The sequence below is a fragment of the Nicotiana attenuata genome, unplaced genomic scaffold (assembly GCF_001879085.1).
Source record: "Nicotiana attenuata strain UT unplaced genomic scaffold, NIATTr2, whole genome shotgun sequence".
Lineage (NCBI taxonomy): Eukaryota > Viridiplantae > Streptophyta > Magnoliopsida > Solanales > Solanaceae > Nicotiana > Nicotiana attenuata.
This window is the reverse complement of record NW_017671009.1, coordinates 28,232-48,853: the sequence shown is the minus strand read 5'-3', so window position 1 is coordinate 48,853 and position 20,622 is coordinate 28,232. Positions and strand designations below refer to the sequence as shown.

The 20,622-nt window shown below is 36.0% G+C and overlaps 2 protein-coding genes across 2 annotated transcripts; one reads left to right on the top strand and one right to left on the bottom strand.

Annotated features, from left to right (window-relative positions):
• Nucleotides 1-2,437: 2,437 nt before the first annotated feature.
• On the top strand, nucleotides 2,438-2,974 carry LOC109205183. Its single transcript, XM_019367864.1, has one exon. It carries the CDS (start codon nucleotides 2,438-2,440, stop codon nucleotides 2,972-2,974), a length of 537 nt encoding a protein of 178 aa, XP_019223409.1.
• Nucleotides 2,975-5,926: 2,952 nt separating this feature from the next.
• Nucleotides 5,927-20,288, bottom strand: LOC109205184 (dynamin-2A-like). Its single transcript, XM_019367865.1, has 22 exons — nucleotides 19,850-20,288; nucleotides 18,538-18,588; nucleotides 18,292-18,412; nucleotides 18,057-18,146; nucleotides 17,905-17,966; nucleotides 17,711-17,825; nucleotides 17,168-17,510; nucleotides 16,453-16,600; nucleotides 15,644-15,745; nucleotides 15,416-15,535; nucleotides 12,051-12,134; nucleotides 11,810-11,937; nucleotides 10,707-10,791; nucleotides 10,349-10,487; nucleotides 9,824-9,900; nucleotides 9,342-9,398; nucleotides 8,391-8,544; nucleotides 8,155-8,303; nucleotides 7,832-7,945; nucleotides 7,673-7,740; nucleotides 7,000-7,169; nucleotides 5,927-6,480 (listed from the first exon to the last, which is right to left on the bottom strand). The coding sequence occupies exons 1-22, from the start codon at nucleotides 19,985-19,987 to the stop codon at nucleotides 6,245-6,247; spliced, it is 2,751 nt and encodes a 916-aa protein (XP_019223410.1). The 5' UTR covers nucleotides 19,988-20,288; the 3' UTR covers nucleotides 5,927-6,244.
• Between the last annotated feature and the right edge of the window lie 334 nt (nucleotides 20,289-20,622).

Genomic DNA, 20,622 nt, shown 5'->3' with positions numbered 1-20,622 from the left:
TCAACTTGTGTTGATGCTATTAGCACCACTGTAATATCAATCAAGCCTTTCTCAAAAATTCAATTGTTTGTTCAATATTATTCTTGGTGGGTTCTATTGCACCTAGACGATTTTGTTGAGATAGGGTGGAGGAAACCAAAGAAAGAGAAAATGGATGAGGATTTGAGAAACTGAGGAAGACGAGGATTTTGAGATTTTAAATCCCTTGATTGAAGGCACAAATAATGGATTGGGAGCCTTTTAAGGTGGATTGTATATATTTTGTAAACAAAACTTGTTTATGCGGGGTAATTAACTAAACATGGACATTAAGGATAATAAAGTTTCAAATAATGTATAGGAATGAAAAAATCCCAATATACTATTTATGCAAATCTCCCTTCTGCAGGTTCATGACTTGTTTTATGGCAGACTGGTTTCATTGTGTTGGATGGGCCTGGTAGATGCCTATCAGAGTGGCCCACGTCTAACTATTTTGGGCCTGATCGACGCCTATCAGAGTAAGTAAAAGTAGACAAATTTTCTAGGGAAATTACCAGCTATGTCCATTTATAAGTAGCTCATTACAAAAATTGGCCAATAGATAAAATATTACTAATATTAGCCAAATTAGCCAATTAGCTATTTGTAGCAAAAAAATATCAAATTTTTGCTTTGTTTTGAGTGAGTGTTATTAGAATAGATTGGACACAACTTAAGGAGCTTGAATCTCAGTTTTGGGATGATTTGGTGAAGTTTTGAGGTGGTTTGAATTGAAAATTCGAAGTAAAAGCTGAATATGAAAAAAATGATATGTGTATCACACCGTGTATCATTTGTGTATCACATATGTATCATATTTGTATCAATTGTGTATCACATGTATATCCATGTATACCTGTGCGTGAGATACATGCGTGATACATGTGTTGCAGAAGACTTTTTTGAACTCGATTTAATTACGAATTTTGATGCAAAACCAGTCCTTTCTTCTCTACTTGGTAGCTGCTTCTTCACCGTTCAAGTAGATGTGCTGTATCAATATGGCAACTCAAATCACCTCCAATCTTCCTCAAATTTTGTATATTGACTTATCTATATATTTTCAATGAATTTCAACTATACCCATTGAAAAAGTTCCTTTTTTGTTTAAATTTTTGGAATATTGTATAGATTTTTATATTTCATCCCCTTATTTGCTACCCCGTCCATGAAATTTCCTTTCCGTCTTGTATCTAATGTTGCTAATGACGCTTAAAAATATGGAAGGTGATTTTTGCATGTGATTCTTTGAGAGAAAGAACCCTATTATTTGGTTTTTTAATTTTTGTTGGCTAGTTTTGGTAAGTCTATGACTAATGGCTAGAGGTTGGTAAGTTGAGATGTATTTGGGACATTTGTGTAAGTTTCCCAATTTTCTAAGCTATATAGAATAGGGAAACTTACACAAATGTCCCAAATAAATCTCAACTTACCAACCTCTAGCCATTAGTCATAGACTTACCAAAACTAGCCAACAAAAATTAAAAAACCAAATAATAGGGTTCTTTCTCTCAAAGAATCACATGCAAAAATCACCTTCCATATTTTTAAGCGTCATTAGCAACATTAGATACAAGACGGAAAGGAAATTTCATGGACGGGGTAGCAAATAAGGGGATGAAATATAAAAATCTATACAATATTCCAAAAATTTAAACAAAAAAGGAACTTTTTCAATGGGTATAGTTGAAATTCATTGAAAATATATAGATAAGTCAATATACAAAATTTGAGGAAGATTGGAGGTGATTTGAGTTGCCATATTGATACAGCACATCTACTTGAACGGTGAAGAAGCAGCTACCAAGTAGAGAAGAAAGGACTGGTTTTGCATCAAAATTCGTAATTAAATCGAGTTCAAAAAAGTCTTCTGCAACACATGTATCACGCATGTATCTCACGCACAGGTATACATGGATATACATGTGATACACAATTGATACAAATATGATACATATGTGATACACAAATGATACACAATGTGATACACATATCATTTTTTTCATATTCAGCTTTTACTTCGAATTTTCAATTCAAACCACCTCAAAACTTCACCAAATCATCCCAAAACTGAGATTCAAGCTCCTTAAGTTGTGTCCAATCTATTCTAATAACACTCACTCAAAACAAAGCAAAAATTTGATATTTTTTTGCTACAAATAGCTAATTGGCTAATTTGGCTAATATTAGTAATATTTTATCTATTGGCCAATTTTTGTAATGAGCTACTTATAAATGGACATAGCTGGTAATTTCCCTATATAATACATGTACATACAATTTAAATTGAACTCGCCGTAAAAAATCAGGCATAAGTAAGGAATATTATTCGTCACTCCGAAACCTATACTGAAATGGATTTCCTACAACTATTCGGATTTGGATTTTTCCATCATAGTTTTAGTAAACAAAAACAATGGAGGTATACACAACCAAATCCCATAATCTGAATCGGTCGAGTAGTTTCTCCAGCAGCTTCTCTTGTCGAAGCTCTAGTTTGTTGACCCGACCCGCATCCCCAAACCGGGTCAATCTTTGCCGACCAGTAATTCCTTCATCGTTTTCTTCCACGTCAACCGGCGGTTCTATTTCCGTTCACCGCCGTGAACCACAGCAGAATAGCGGCCAACAAAATCATCATCAGAAGACGAAAGGACATTGCATGTGTGCGCCGACAAATCATCCAGGTTCATTCCGTTGTAGCCTTCACAAGAATTCAAATCAGACCAAATATGGCCATATCAATACGACGACGACGAAGACGAGGAGTCATCAGCACTTGAATTTGAATATTATGCGGCGATCGGCAATGGTGAATTCGCTGGTTCGTATTGGAGCAGTTGAAGATGGCGAATTGATAATCTCAAGAGTACGCACGATTTTCAGCCTAGGTCAAGCAGGCTCTCCGTTATGTCCAAGGCAAAAGATTTTTGACAACGACCTACAATTATAGTATATAGTAGTAGTGTTTAGTTTGTAGGAGTTGGGAGTTTTACCTTTAATTTTTTAATTTTTCAGGCAAAATTTTGTAGCACTATTCTTTTATTGAATTTGCATATATGAATCAAAGCATATCACTGTCCAATATTAATATATTATACTTATGCGAATGTACGTATCTAATTTTCTTGTTTAATCAAAACTCCACGGTCGATTAAATATTACCACAGTAAATTTTTTTTGAAGTATCATTCTTTCAGTTGGCATATGGTCCACTGACGCAATAAAATAAAAGACCATATAGCAGTCAACAGAGATTCAGAATGATAAAAACTAGCTGGGTTTTGCAATTATACTATGTAGCTAAAGTGAAAAAAAACAATTATTCTATATATTATATATTGAATCTTTGTAACTTTTTTGTGTGCTTATTTCTATATATTTTGATACCTTTTAATAAAAAATTTGTGTGTTTGTCATCGGTTAAACACACAGATAGGTCATTGTTACAACGAGACGAGACGCATAGTACCTTTGGATCGTAATTTCTCGTAAGCCAAAAGGTCATAGGACTAGAATAAAATATGACAAAACAAGAGTAGAAGTTTTTCATAGTCCTGCTTTAATCAATGGCAAAGTAGTAATAATGGAATGTGTGGTAAATACCTCATGGGTTCAAAGCATAACATTTTAACTGGAGAAGTGTAAATTGTGTGCTTATTCACTGAATTCCAAGCTATGAACAACTAATTTACCCGTGAGATTCTTGGGCCATGACTTGATCATATAATCACGAATCACGGTAGAAGTTTATTCGCGCAAGGTATTTACGTCAAACCAATGGATGTATGGCATATGTTTATAAATAAATTTCTCTTACTTAATCATAGTTAATTAATACATATTTTCACTTAATAAAAATCACTTAACCATGATGACGACGAACAGAGGGGGACCCAAGATTTGAAGGTCGAGGGTGCACTTTTGAGTTCAACCAAACTCTGCTTTGTATATAGGGTGTACACTACTAATATATCACTATTTTCTAAAGACATATATATGTATACATGAAATTTTTGCCGAACCTTACGTGTGCTCGTGACCCCTCTCGGTATAGCATAGGTCCGCCTCTGATGATGAAGCAATAAAATATCTCCCTCGTACTCTCTAATTTCTATAATAGAATAAGTTGATTTTCGAAGCTAGGTCAAACAGACTATTTTGTATTAACCGAGAAGCGCTTGAGTAAAAATAGAAATAGTTTTTTTTAGGAGTAATACATATTGCCAACATAGAGAACATAAATTATTTCCAATCATAAATTTTGGTAATAGAAGAGGGATTAGAATCAGGATCTACATTAGTAAAATAGAAGCCATCTGATTTCACTATCCAAAAGCAATCAGATGTATCAAGTCCTCCATGATCTGCACATGCCCCTGAGTCTCTAAACACCTCAAATGCTTTGTCTTTTGAACCCCACCAAAAATGACAGAAGAAAACTGTCTCTACAAAAAAATGCAGTCCGAATGTAAACATAAATCTTGGTTAAACTTTGGGTAATGATATCCAAGATCTTCATCTCCAGATGCACAATGATATATTAATTGAGGAGACGTCGCGTTAATACTGTCCATTATATGAACAGAAATAGGAGGAATACCAAACTGTATAAGTCTGGATTTGGTTTTCATATCATTGACAACTTGCCTGCCAGTAGCATTGATTTCTTGTATAAAATAAAATGTAAAAATGAACAAGCAAAAAATCTGCTTGATCAAAATGCAGCCCATGTTTTTTGTATACAAGTTGATAAAATCTCTTTCTCTGAGCTTTATCTTCCCTTTTAAGGGGAAACACGTTGTGTATAATATATATGCATGCTAATTATTCTTCAGAGTAAATGGTCAAACAAGAAGTTATAGTTTATTTTTGGTTTTGTCATAATTTGAGATAAGCCAGAGGGTTTTTAGATAGTTACTTAATAATATTCAATTGCAACAGATTACATTCTATAGATTGTGCAACAGGGTTCAATAAATGCTAAGGTTTTCATTTTCTTTCTTTTTCTGCCATAATTGTGTGACTATGACATAACATAGTGGGAATAGGTCTTATTTAGAGAGTTATTTATCCAAAATCCAAATTTAAAATGATTATTGCTGGTGACAATGGAGTATATGGTTGTAGCCAAAATAAACTTAGTTAAACCAATTATATGAAACAATATCCTCGTAGTCAAGCATTTTAGTGTATATAACCAACTTTCTTATCAACTTGTTATTGAATTAAATCAATATCTTTATCTTATTCAATTTAAATTTGTATGTTTTTCTAATTTTGAGATAGTATTTTATCGATAATTTCAGTTTGTAAGCCCCTTTATGGGTTAGGTTCAATTGCCTCGTTATGTTATTTTGGTTTTCAATAAAACAAATCGCGTAGAACTCTAAGCTTTGGACTAAGGTGTTCAGTCAAAAAGCATCTAAACAACATAAGGTTCATTTTGTACAACAAACTTTTCAAGTAGATTAGTCTTGAAATTGCAAGACTAATTTTCATCTTGTTACAAAGTTCTTTATGAAATAAGTGCTCCAATCATTTTACCTTCGATGTGTATTTCAGTTTAGCGTGACATTCTGCCAGGACACTATCAATATCAAGTCTAAGAGTATCCAAATTTTCAGTGAACACTCCAGATTTACTGGTAACAACTTTTCAGAGGTAACTTAATAGGTTTTTCATAAACACACTGAATACTATTTTCAGCAATATTCAATTTCGATACCCAACTAATGTTTGAAAAGCATGTGTCATATTCAGTGCTCATTTAATATACAGCTGCATCCAATATGAGGCGAGATCGACAAGCGGGAGCTTTGGGACTAATAAAATTTCTAGGAATAAATTTAGGTATTGGCAAGGAAGGGCAGAAGATTTTACGGTAGTCAGATGGCACAAAAAGAAAGCAATATACTTTCTTCATTACTATATGGAAAAATTACATACAGTAGCGACCAATACATTTGAAATACAGAAGAAAATGTCCGAGGAAAAGAAATTTTCAATAAAATCATTGTTTGTATTAATTCAAACTCCAGCAACCAGGACAAAAAGACGGGGAGGATGACATTTAATTGCAACATCTATCTACAAAGATGCGTATACCAATTCTACTAGTATAACATGCTCGAAATCGAAAGGAGCTCACCGTGAAGAACAAGAACAAGCAACCACCCCCAACAAGAATATATATGAATCAATCTTCTCAAAATTACCTAATTTATGATCTATAACCGGATCCAGACGGTGGTGGGCCAGGCGGCAACCTGTTAGGGGTGCGACGGCCAGCAGAACTCGAGCGTGTATTTGCATTACCATTTTCAGCAGCCTCACTGTAGCGGCGACTGCTACCACCTGACCCATACCTAGAGAGACTAGAAGGGCCATTTGCAGCAGCATCAAATGCAGATCTCCAATCATCACCAGATGACGGGCCTGAAGCTGTTGGGCTACTTTCTGCAGAAAAAAAGAGCACAATATGAATTTGAGAAGTGCAAAATCTAAAAGACCTCAACAAGACAAGAATATGGTCTTTCACAAATCAAAACCTGCAGAAATGAAAGAATAAGTCAACACCCGATATGGCATCCACGGGATTCAGGGAGAGGACATAAAAAAGAGGTGGTGCGATTAACCACCGGCATCAATTTACCCCAAATCATGCTGCAAAAAGTCTTTGATTGCAGTTAGAGTGTAACAGAATCCAGACAAGGGAAACACATAAAGCTAGCCAGGAACTAACTGGAAATTAGCTGAACATGAAGTATTAGCTACTAAGACCAATCAGCAATCAGAGAAATACTTTAAGAAGCATAATGCTTTCAAAAGTACCTGGGAAGTTTGTTTCAACTAATTTAACAAATAATTAACATTTTTACTCAAACCCAAAGAAAGTAATAAAACAAATAAAACTAGTGGGACTTCAAATGTCCTCAGACAAGGAAAACAAATGAGCAACCTATAAGGGAGGATTACCTGCTTCACCATTTGCGTAACTGGCAGCAGCAGCTGCTCTATTGTCATGGATACTGAGTTGTCTAGTAAGCTTAGAAAGAAGAGAAGATTGTTTCTGGATGCGCTCTCTCCTTCGTTTTACATTCTGGTCTTCCTGGAGCAGCTCTTCAATCTTTGCAGTACTTTGGGCACTACATTTCAATAAGTCGTACAATATCAACACACTTAACCCAGGTGAATACCAACAAAATGAACTATTCAATATATTAAACCCAGAAGAAACAAACAAAATGGTCTCTAAGGATGATGGTTTAATACACAGATTCTTGCAGTAACTGCAGGTTTCCATGTTACAACTTACAACTCCTTTTGGCCAAATTGAATGTCTATATTTCCTTCTACCAATTTATTGAAGAAAGAATAGAAACTTTGCTCTGTGTGTAACTAATTAAAAAGAAAAACTTGTATTGAAGTAGGAAAATAAGTTCTACGTGACTTCTGAAATTTTTACAGAAAGATGGCTGTTGAAATTGTTGAAGAAAAGTACAGTTGCAAAGTGGTCCTTTGGTTGATGGCTACAATCTTAGGATCATTTGCAACTGAACCCTTACTGTCACACAAGCAAATACAGCATGCCACAGCAGATGAAAGATGTTGAGACAAAATATCCGCAAGGAAATTTTGGACTGTTTACCTGATAGAACTATACAATTTAGTAAGCATGTCTTCTTTGGCCTTCTCCACTTGGCAGAGAACAACTGCCTGAAACCAAATAAACAATGCACCATGTGAGATGGGGCTTTACACGAAAGAACAAAGAGAAGTGTAGAGGACATGCAAGATTAAGACCGACTTTTGGCACATTGGCTGCAAGGCTGTTTAGAACAGCTTCAACATAACCACGCACTTCTTGAGCCATCCATCGAAGTTCTTCTTCGGGATCCACCGGTCTTCTAGTCATTGTTTCCTAAAACAAGCAGCAAAATTAGTAAACTAAAAACAATTGGTTGGGGACATTAGGTCACAGCTTAAGAGTACAACTATCAGAAAGAGTACAAAAACATGAAGATCACAAAGAAAAAGTTATATAAGAAAGATAATTATTTGCTGAGCAAGGGCTCTTTTCCGGAAAATCATTATTTGCAAAACAAGTGAAACCAATGTATAGTTGCTTACAAGAGATCCATCTGAAAGACTATGTCGGATAGGAGTCCCAGATTCACCCTTAACTTGACCGCCTTTAGAGCTGATGACAGTTCTCAATTTATTTAACCACTCCATCTTATCTGCCACACTCTCGGCCTTCAAGATAACAGCGCTGTGTGCTGCAACCAATTATATTTTTTCTTCTGAGTTATTCAAATAACAAAACAAACCACAAGAAGACAGCAAAGGATTCCAGAGATGTATACCCTTCAAAACAGTTTTATATGGAACCCGGCTCGTTATCTTAAATACAAGATTGGGTGCTTTTGCAACATCAGGCCCATTTGCCTTTTTGTCCTTGGAACTCTTGGCAGGCGCCGGAGATTCTTCTTCTTCAGGAACTTCTTCAAGATTACATTCCTGTGTATCAAATGACCAAGTTATTGTAGTACGGATTGGATATACTGGCCTTTTACACAGAAGCAGTATAAGCATTAGGAGCACAGGAATATATAATCCAAAACAGAGGTAGAAATGATGACACAGCTGCAGGAGTTCATGCCAAATTATTGAGTGTGATGCCATATCATAGTGTGTGATCCCATCAAATTACAAGTGAACAAAGACTGCAGTAAGGAAACCAACTTCAATCACTGACAATTAGGTCATGAAAATGGAGGCAGTCTAGAAAGAGTCAATGTTGCAACCCTTAAAGAGTGGTGCCTATTTGGGACGCTGAATATGGCACTGTGAGAAACTTTGATGAGCTTATATAGAAAGGAAGCAAATTATGAGAGGCTATTTTTAATGAGTTCAAACAAAAAGGGAAGCACTTAGAAGGAACAGAGAAGGGCTTTATAAAAAGTAATCATAAGGCAAACGGTTGAGGTAGGATCTAAGGCCGAAAGTTCAAGGATATGCTGTTTCATTAACCCCACTGGAAAGAAATTCAACAAACTTTTGAATGTGAACCATGGCCAAGGGAAAGGAGTGAAGATTCATGATATAACTCAAAAATGGTCTTGTTTCTTCGATACTTTGCTCAAGTATCCATAATGGCCTTGACTCTCCATAATTTTGCGCATGTATTTCTGGCAGATTCTGTATAGGTATGCCCATTCTGACGTTCAATTAATATATTTGCATATAAGAAAAAGCTGAAAAATATAATTAAGTTAAAGCCTTAACCCATATTGCAAATCAAAGACACAACATACCTCCAATGTTATGACACCACGAAAATGACGTTCTTCTTGTTTCTTTGTGTATCCAAGCTGAAAAGAGATTTGACATTAGAGGTATCACCAAAACTTTATTTATGCATAGTTCGCACAGAAATTAAATCCAGGTTCAAATTTTCTTTAAGAGAACACCCCATATGACTGAAATGCTCAAAAGGGAACATTATAGTGACAAAGTTAATGCCTCAGGTAAATGTTCCTGCTTTTTAGGTTAAATTCCTTATGGTGAACAAGAAAAATCCAAAATTATGGATGAAGTTTATAAAATATTCTTTTGATGAAGAGAAAAAACCAAAATTGTGTTCACACGTCTTTGCAGTTAAAGGATGTAAATTTTATCAAGCCTTTAGGTATAACATTACTTTACAATGTCGATAGTCTATATCAAGTTGGTAGTAGAAGGCCAATTTATCTCTATTCATGTATAAAAAAAATTGCTGAGCACGTCACCTACTGACCTTTCCAGTTTTCTCGTTCAAAACAAACCATCGCTTACTCCACCCATTTGTTTTGGCACTTCTCTTCAATAAGAAACCTGGCAGTTAAAAGCTATTGATAAATAACAGTTTTAAAGGTAATTAGAAGACAAGTCAGGATCAATTAACCACTAATTTTTCAAGATAACTAAATATTACGGCTTCTAATGGTATCAAAACCATTTTTAAACTACTAAAGAAACAAATGTTACACGTTCCAAGAAAATCGACCGGAAGAATATTGATCCACCTTTGACCTTGGCAGCTGGTCAAACAACAATTTTAGAAAGAACAGAATGCACAAACATCCACATTCATTTGCTTGAATAACTTGTGAGCTCCCCACACGCAGACATGGAGAACTCACACCAAAAGAAATTGGGACAACTACAACATGTATTATATTTAGGTTTTGCCCCCAGGTATGCAAATTCATATTAATGATAACTCTCATCTAAAAGGGAACAAAATTCCTAAAACAATAAATATAATTAAAGAAATGGATACCGGCTGTTATCTCTCCCTCAGGCCCTGCAGTTTTCAAAGCTGAGCTTTCTGATGCGTCCTTGTCCTGCTGGCTGGGTTTTTCTTTCATAGATTTCAAGCTTCCTCCACCTTGCTGGGATCCAGTTTGAGGACTAGTTGCCTAAGTCAACAATTAAAGACACTTAGAAGACAGTACAGAGAAGACATTTAATAAGCTTAAGTGAATAATTACAGAACAAAGAAATGCATACGGAGAAAACAAACTAATTTAAAGAATAAAAAGGTAAAGTTCCTAAGGCAACCCTTTGCAAGACATCATAATGAGTTCAATGAGATAATAGTTTCAAGCAGATAATTTGAGAAAAAGAATCTTAATTACCCTATTCAATATTGATTGCTCTGATTCATGTGCCTTCTTCGAACCCCGATTTTTTAGCTCATCCTCTCGTCTCTGTCTGTCCATTCTGGAAAAGAGCCGCGTAGACTTTGTGAGAATGCCTTAATTTTGTTAAACATGAGTTTGTTTTTACCTGCTATAGTTATCACTAGCCAGACCAACAAATACAGCATTTTCAAGAAAAGAGAGATATTTTTAGGAAAGAACACTGGAAGCAACAATCTTTTTTTCTCCAATGTTATATCTCTCTACACTGGATAAGATAACCCAAGAAAAGCAAAGCAAATGGTCCCTGGGAAGAAAAGCAGTGGCATGAAAAGGTTGACCTCAAACAATTGGTAAAGATGCAAACAAACAAATAAATAAAAAAGATTAATTGTACGTCCCTCAACTTTTAAGCACACATTTAGAAATGAGATATAATTTGTGCAACAGGATTTGGCCATATAAAAACTGTTAGTAGTTATGAAGCACCAACACCAACATGTTTTGCACATTTTCAGATTGGCTCACGTGCCTCATTGAGCTGACATATACAGAAATCAAAAGGGAGTAAAGCAGAACGAGATATGATTTTTTGCCAGAAGAAAAGTATACATTGCTGCTTGTGATTGAAGAAGGTTTACAAATGGCTATTATAGATGAAGGATATGCATTCTTATGTCTCTGCTTAGCATTTGTCATTGTGATATTTAAAACTTTGATTTGCATGAAACAAGAACCTCTAAACAAGAGAAAAAGTGAAGTGCAGTGTCAATCACATCAAATAACTGAGCACCAAAAAGATGATGAATCTGAACAAAAACAAGAACACAAACAACATGCGTCCAACCATTGAAGCTTATTTCAGAATTCCAACTCTATTAGCTACACCAAAAGTGCATTTTTTGCATAAAATATGATATTTCCTGCTTAGTGCAATCAACTTTCCTGATATTACAATATCCTATGTCGACAGTATAGTCTCATATATCATCATGAATTCTGGCATCACATAACAGGAAACTTAAGATACAGGGACCAACATGATAGAAAATAAAATAAATTACATGTAGACAGGCTATAAAAGTATTTGATAGGGATACCTCCTCTGCACCAAGCGGATGAAGTGTTGAGGGGGGACAAAAGCTCGCTCCATGTCGACAAGGGCAACTACCATTTTCTTGGCATCAGTTTTAAACCCATCCAATGCAGCAGAAGCAATTGCTACAACCTGGTATACCAAGTAAATATTTTCATTGAAAGTTATTATAGCTGCCACAAATATTTGTATGTGTGTCCCATAATAACTAGAAAGGAGATTCTGGAGTTGCTAGACATCATTACCTCTCTCTTGAAAGGAGGATATCGTCCAAGTCCAGGTGTGGCATTTGCAGCAGAGGAGACAAGATCAACAAGTACACGGTGCACCTATGTAAAGGTTCACATAGAGGGTTAGAATTAGAACAAAACAGCATAGCTTGAAAAACTAGAAACACCTCTGATAACCCAGGAAAATATCCAACAATATAAGAACCTAGCGGTTACTCTTGCTTCTTCATTTTTCCATTTTTCTTTCTCCTCTTGGAATAGCTAAATAGAGAAATTTATCAGAAATGGAACTCAAGAGCGCAACCCATTTAGAAGAGCCCAAATATTTTTGACAGTATATTGATTTGGGAATGTTCCAATATACAAGCAGTGTGCCAAAAAATAGAGAAACCACAAAGATTATAGTTATCTACAAAAGACGCCCAATCAACTATACAAACGGGGACCTTGTGGGTGCACCAAGATCAGGAGGCTATTCCTCAAATTTACAAAGTGCTTTTTAACCCCTTCAAGGCTCTCCTATAATTTTCCTTCCAAAGAGCACAAGGAAAGCTAATGGGATCATTCCCATGCCCTACGTCTTCATACAAGCCCAAATACAAAACAAAGAGAACCAATTTCTTTTTGGGATAGTCACAAGGAAGTCGCACTTGTAAATGAGCATCTTCTTTCATCGGCCCATTGGCATCCTATGCCCACCATGTACCAAAAGGCAGATAAAAACTTTTGAGAATTCAGAGTTCTCGACAGCTTGGCTCTCAGTAATCATCATCCCTTAAAAGAAGCAGATGGGTTGCACACCGCCGTCCATTGACTATTCAAAATACAGAAAGGTGCCCTATGCATTGGAAAATTCATTTACCATCTTCCTTCAACACTTAAATGTTTCCCCACCCAACTACATGCACCACTACTTTCATTGTTGGTATGAAGCCTAAAGTCATCCCTTCCATATTTGTCCTCTCTTTCCCCTCAATGATCAAAGCCACTACCACACAAGGAAAAAGCAAAAAAGCCACTCAAAAAGTACCACTTTTAATCCCATCCACGTCAAATTTCAATGCTAGAAACCCGAATTGTGCACAATAAAGATCAACTAGGCACCATTTCTTCCACTTCATAACCCCGTCGAAAAATAATCCCAACAACTTCTTAATTAAACTTCTATGCTCCACTATCCTGGAGAAAAAAACTCTCAACTTCTTCCATAACTCTTGAAACCACAACAGAGTCTAGGTTTCCACACTATTAACTCTCATAGAAGCCAAGGAGGAAACCTAAAAGGCCAACCACAAAGGCTGACTCCATGCCAAAATAAGGGAAGAATGTAAAGGACTAAAAAGGTTGTCATTCGAGAAGAGACCATCCAACAGCATCTTCCATGTACTCTTTTATCTTTTAGCGAGAGAGACAGTATTATTCATTCGAATGAACAGTATTACAAGTCCTACGTGCTATTTTACTTTAAGCAGATACCATCACCTCCAATACTTAGACATGCGGCTAGATGATTCTCAGTTGCAGTTGCTTTTCTACATTCTAGTTCCACAGCTGAGCAAAGTTATCATCCATGATACTCAAATACCAAATATTGGTAGCATCTTGTTACCCCAACACTGACTCTCAGGTGATAGTTGTTGATCACTAGTCTTACACCATCAACTTTTGTCCCAACAACAACAAACCAAGTGAGTTCTCACAAGTGGGGTCTATGCAGCCTTACCCCTATCCTGGAAGGGCAGAGAGGCCGTTTCTGATAGACCCTCGGCTAAAGAAAGGATGAAAAAGAAGTGATGGCAACAAGTAGGAACAACAACAAGATAAAAAGAAGACTGGAGCCAAGATAGCGGATAAACGGTAGGTAGTAATAACAATCTATGAATAAAAAGATATTATACTAACACTAATGCTATCGAACCGAGGAAGAAACGCTCGATTACTTACTAACCTTCTACCCTAATCTTCGACCTCCACACTCTCCTATCAAGGGTCATGTCATCAGTACGCTCCAGAAGTGTCATGTCCCGCCTAATCACCTCTCCCCTAAGACTTTTTAGGCCTACCTTTATCCCTCCCGATATCCACCAAAGCTGTTGACAGCTCGTATCCCAACTTTTTTATATTAATCATTTAAATTTGTCCTTATTTGTCAAAAATATGTAACATTGCGTCCTTGACACCGAATACAAGAACCCTCCATTTTGAAACAAAGGGGTATCATTTGTGTACCCATAACTTCCCACTTCAATATTTTAGAAGCAATTATATTTTGAAAGGGCCAAACACAAGTAGTTTGAGATTGAGGCGTAGTAGTTGTTGAATATCATTTTAAATTGCAAAAATCATATAGTTTCTTTTCACTTCAGTAGTTTTGGAGCCACAAAATAGTTCTAAAGCGTAAAGATCATATATTTCATATTTTCATTTAATAAAAATAAATTATACTATTAGCATACCAAGCTCACAAGCACTCAAGGGTGTGGCCTAATGGTCAACGAAGTGGGTTGTGTTTCAGGTTCAAATTCCAGCGAAGGTAATAACACTAGCCGATCTCTTCCATCTATCCAAACCTTAGGTGGACAAAGTTACCTGATACCTGTTGCTAGTGGGAGGTAGCATGCATCTCAAGTAATTAGTCGCTAGGTATGAGCAAGTTGGCCCAGACACCACCGTTATTTAAAAAAAAACCAAGCTCGCAAAGTAAGAATAAAACATCGGGACAACTCCAAAAGGCAAAGAAAAAAAAAGGAAGTTGCCACCTATTACGGGCAAATATACACTTTGAGACTTTGTCATACTACATAACGATAAAAGTTAGATGGAGACACTTTTATGTTGTACAATCATGGTAAATTTTGTAATTTTTGGTGATTATGTATTTAAATTAATGAAATTAATAAGATAATTTATTAAAGTTTCAACATGTTAAAATTTAGGCTATAACAGATTTTTACGAAATCACGTCCTAATGGTGTCATGTTCTGCTAAGTTTTGAAAATACAGGTCTTTGTAGTGATATCGGAACAGTACCCGCCCTAAGGGATTAATTACAATTTACAACAAACTGGGCAAGACCAAGACCAAGTACACGCGATTATGCTAAAGAAAACAGGATTATATGAATTTTGTAAAACAGGTCTCAGGTCACATATTTTGAGTTGAAACAATATCTTATAAAATCACCGATACATGTATTGTAAACACTTGAACAAGTTCAATTTTAAAGGTAATATGATTCCACTGTCGGTGAATGTACTGACAACACTCTGTGCTAATGCACTGAAGCACATAGATTAACAGAGGGATACAAGGCACATGAAGAACAGTGAACAAAAACAAAAGACTAACCAAAACCAAGAGCTGAAACAATCAGAATTTACCTCATCAACACAAAGGCGTGAAGGTTCTTTTGCAAGCTCTAGAACACCTTTTATCAAAGACCTCAAACCTTTCTCCGGAGAAATCAGGTAAGGCTGATAACCATCGGCTTCTAACACAATCTGGTGGCAAGCAAAAACAATTATCAAATAAACAAAGAACAAACTTGCAGTCGACAGTACAGGAGAAAATGCACGTTATTGAAAACTATAATGGTGGAAAACAAATACCCGCTTGACATTGTTTATGTCAAAATGTCTATCTAAGGGGAGCTGCTTTATCCTATTAGGAAAGTTCCCTTCGAAACTTGCAACCACTTTCCATCCATCACCCTGAAAGAAATGAAAGAGCTCTAAAATCTGAATGCACAGTGAAGAATTTAAGAACCCTAACTACATACCAGATATGCTTTAACAAATATATCAAAGGGCCACCTCTTTTCTTTTCTTTTCTTTTTGGTTTTGATTAGTCAAAAAGACACCTTACAGCGCAAATCACGGTGTGTATGGGTAACGTAGAACAACATATTAAACAAAGTCCATATATGGTAAATAATGCAGCACATAGAAAACATAGGATGAGCAACAGCGTAGGAAGCAGATTGATTTAGGTATTTACGAGATTAAGAAAATAATTAAACAAAGAGACAGACGGAAAGAAGAGAACTCAAAAAATACATGTAAAAAATTAAAATTAGAGCCTGAGCATCGCTACCATATCTACTAACGAAGCTTTTCCCAATCCAACATAATCTATATGGATATCTCACATTCCTCAAGAGTGTTGATATATTTTTGAACTGCACGGATTAGGTACACAATTTTCAACATCCTTTATAAGCACAATATATTGAAGAACATAAGCAATGAACTTTTCTCTCAGCAAGGGTATCACCCAATTTCTTTGCAGGAACCTTCATAAATAAAAGCTAGTTGCGAAACAACGAGAAACTACAACCAAAAAGTAGTATCAAAATATTGGGTATTTGCAATTCCAAAGACTGAATAAGAAAATTAAGAGTTCTCTTATATTTACCCACCTCGCCGCCAGTGATATGCTGCAGAAACTTATCCTCAAATTCACGGCAAAGCTCAAGTGCTAAGGCTTTGGTACCTTCAGCACTATTAACCATTTGCTCCCCAAGCCTAACCAACTCATCCTGTACAACTTGAGATTTCCCCTGAAGCCTGCAGCAGCGAACTCCCAAGTATGAGTAAATAGATGGCACAACAATTTCAAATGAAAAAAGAAAATGAGAAGGTAACATATTTTATAAATAAGATAAAGTAACCCTTATCACAAAGATTGTGCTAAGAGAAAAACAAAGTTACATGACCCCCAAAAAAGAGAAAAAACCTAGTCTCGTGGTAGCTACAAGGACCCAATGATTCAAATATAGACTCTACATCTTCTACAAGGGCTTCTATACACCAAAAGTGAAACAAGAATATACAATTCACCTTGATCTTCTGTTCAGAACTAAATCTATCTTCAAAACATCTAGAGTCCAGTTTTAGAAATAACAATAAAAGTATGATTTGTGGGTACCTCGAAAAAGATAAGATAATTTTACCTCCAAATTAAACAAAATTCTACTAGAAAATAAATCAGTTTGATTCGAAATTATGGTGTAGACAAAGAGATTAACACAACATTTTCACAATCAATTGCTTCTGCTGACAAAGAAAAACAGTGAAATGGATTGTTAGATCTTCATGAAATATCAATAGAGGCATTCAAGCAGGTGAGATTACCCGGAAAGCAGATTTGGAAGTCTGACTTTCATTCTATTGCGTATCTGGTGAGCAAGGGTCTCGACCAATGCTAACCTACCAAGCTTACTTTGAGGAGCTCCTGTCAAAATAGATTTTAAACTTTCACTCTCAGCTCGCCATGCAGTCTCCAATGAGTTATCAGATCCAACACTTCCAGACTGGGCAGAAGCTATGGAAACAGATTGACCAATCAAGGCAACCCAGGGGATATCAGCTGTACTTCGTGGTCCTTGACCCGACAAAAGAGCTTGAACAGCCGCAAGCACTTTTGGCTCTGAAACTGCTTGATCTATCTTGCTAATAACACCGACAGTTCTAGTACCTGATGGAACAGAAATAAAGCAAACATGGGTAGAGTTTCACATATAAAACAGACAGTGTGATTATGGTCTACAACAACAACAAGTGAAATCCCATAAGTGGGGTCTGGGGAGGGTAGTGTGTACACAGGCCTTACAAATATCCATTTCACTCTTTCTTATTTCTGAAAGACAAAATACAATCTGGGATAGATAGACCTACATTCACTATCATACTCCTTGGCAATTCTGATAGCTTTACATGAAGCAACTTCAGGTGCCTGAGCAGCAGATATTACGACCAGCAATATGGCATCATTGTGCTCAACATATTCAGTCTGTTTCGAAAGATAGTCGGTAAGTATGAAGTCTTAAGCATCTGACAAATTTGACCATCATATTTGTATAAATACTCACCAATGAGTCATCAAGATTTCCCTTGTCAACCCCAGGCAAATCAATCAGCTTCAATGGTGGGGCTGTATGCAGTAAAAACAATAGGTAAGTCAAAGGAAAGCCAGGAACCCAGTATAGGTAGGTTTACAAGTGTCTCCAAGTAAGTTTCTTACCCGTGCTTGTTCGTAGCTTCAAATATATTTCATCACGACTCTTGCTTGAAATTTTGCTAAGTCTATCCTGTAAAGAATGTCGAAGAGCACCTGTAGAGATGAAACAAGAAATGTTAATCTATTTAAAACACACAAGAACTGGTAGATTACCATTCTCTTGCTTCAGGGGTCAGCTTCTCATTCATATAAAAGACTACCCTTCCTCATAAACCCACAAGATCACTAAGAAACTTACTTGCAGACACTGGCTGTGATTTACTGTCGATCTGCAAAACGATTGACTTACTGCTCAATGAACTGTCTCGTTTTAGATCGATGCATATGGGGGCACGAGTAGCACCACCTTCCCCTGTTGGCTGCAAATATATAGATCGCATTAGGCATCAAAAGCACTTCGATTTCAAAACTTAGGATTAGGAGTTAACCAGGCAAAGTAAGACGTGAAAAATAGCATTCTAATTCCACAGGGAGAAAGCCATACCAAAGCAGGATGTCCAACTAGACTGTTCAATACAGCTGATTTACCTGCGCCCTGTAAAAAGTTTGCACAGCTTAATGCATCAATATCTTCACAACAATTGGGAGAGCAATGTCTGTATTAACACCTCATGCACAAAAGTTCATGATGGAATAAACAAGAGTAAGCAGCTATACAGACAGTAATATCCCTATCACAAAAAAGACTTTCTTTTAATGGACAGATATTCCATAATATCATCCACATCGTCAATCTCACAACTCAATCAAATGACTAATGCTCTAGACAAAGCAGCTCAACAGAGTATACCTTGTCAAGTCAAGAATAATTTATATCAATCAACATTTACCAGAGATTATCCAAAATATCTTCCAACTTGATTGAATGAAATAAGGAAGCCATGAAACATTGCAAAGTCCCATTCTGGGACTATTTAAATATTTTCTTCTGCTTTTATATCGAGGAATAAGTGAATATATATTATGATGAACGACATTGAAACAAAATGGACTACCAAGAGGTTCTACCAAATTTTATGAAGTCTCACCATTTGTTTCATCTCTTTAGAAATGGGATCAATGATGTTCATATTAATGGGATAAATTATGTTCATTTACAGCTTCATGGCTCATATTTACCTATATTGTGAAATTTTTACATTTTTTTATCCCATAATAAAAATTCCTGGCTCCGTATCTACTGATCTCGCATCACATTATCGCTATATGTGATAGAATAATTGCTTTTAGTAGCAACTGTATATAAAACAGTAGAAAGGTAGACATTACTCTAAATCTATGGTCAAGCTAATTGTACACCCTTTCACATGCTGAACCAATTCTCCATTTTTGCTTCACAGACAGGATAGTTAGAACGCTACCTGGACACATATGTACATCTTTGATGGTACAATAACTGTAAAAGAATTTTTTTAGAGAAATTGTCAGTCACCTTATAATTGAATTATTTCAGCTTATTTGATGCAACATTCGCGGACAATAAACTGAAGCAAGCATCTACAAAACCAAATTGAAACAAAACACCAAAAAGGCCAACAAAATAGACAGAGAATATCAACTTCATACATTAGATCCTACACAAGTCAACTAATAGTAAAAGTTCCCTCGATAAAATTGCAATCTCAACAACCAATAGTACTTCTTTTCGAGTTCATTATCAACTAACTCTTAGCTGAAATCCAATTTTTCTAAATCAACCTAGATCGTCGGAGAGTAATGCGAATCACAAAACAGCAAGTTTCACAGATCGAATCAGCACGCACCAACTAGCAAATCTAATGACTTAAACAACTTACAGTGCCACCGATAGCAACGACATTGAGAAAAGTGGACGACCGTTTGGAAGAAGTTTCATCCACATCTTCGTCGGCAAGCAAAGACGCAGCTTGCTTCATCGAATCTGATAGCTGTGCCAATTCCTCGATCGCCTCCATTTTTACTGTCTTCAAAAATCAACGACACAACGCGATCGTCACAGATCGGAGTTGAAAAGTGAAAAAAACCCTAGATTCGAGCAAAAAATGAGTGAGGATCTGAGTCAAAGAGAAGTAAAAACGGTGAGAATATGTGTTGAAATCGCTAGGGTTTTTACTCCGATGGACGCGTGACGACCGGATAGAGAGAGAGATTTGAAAAGTTTTGAAGTTTTTGAAAGAAATAATAATGATTAATATTATGGTGAGAAGTTTTCAAAAATAGCGGAGTGAAGGTTTCCTGAAATAGCTGTGTTGTGTAATACTAAGATGGATAAATATTTAACCCCACTCAATATTTACGCCAAATTAAATAATTTAGATTGAAATATAAATTCATATTGTTTAATCGTGGTTGGGTGATAAATAACTTGTATATAAAATAAAGATCATGGATATATATTCATGATGTAAGCATCTAGATCTAGTAATATAAAAGAAATGTTATAATGTACCAAAAAATACAAAAGTTTATAAGAACTCATTTTTTTTGGATATACCAAGGTCAATTCCTTTTTACTGTTGGATTCAGTTAAACCCCGACTAGAATCAGAAGTCGAAGCAGTTGGCTGGCCGTCGCTCTAGACTCTAGTTGC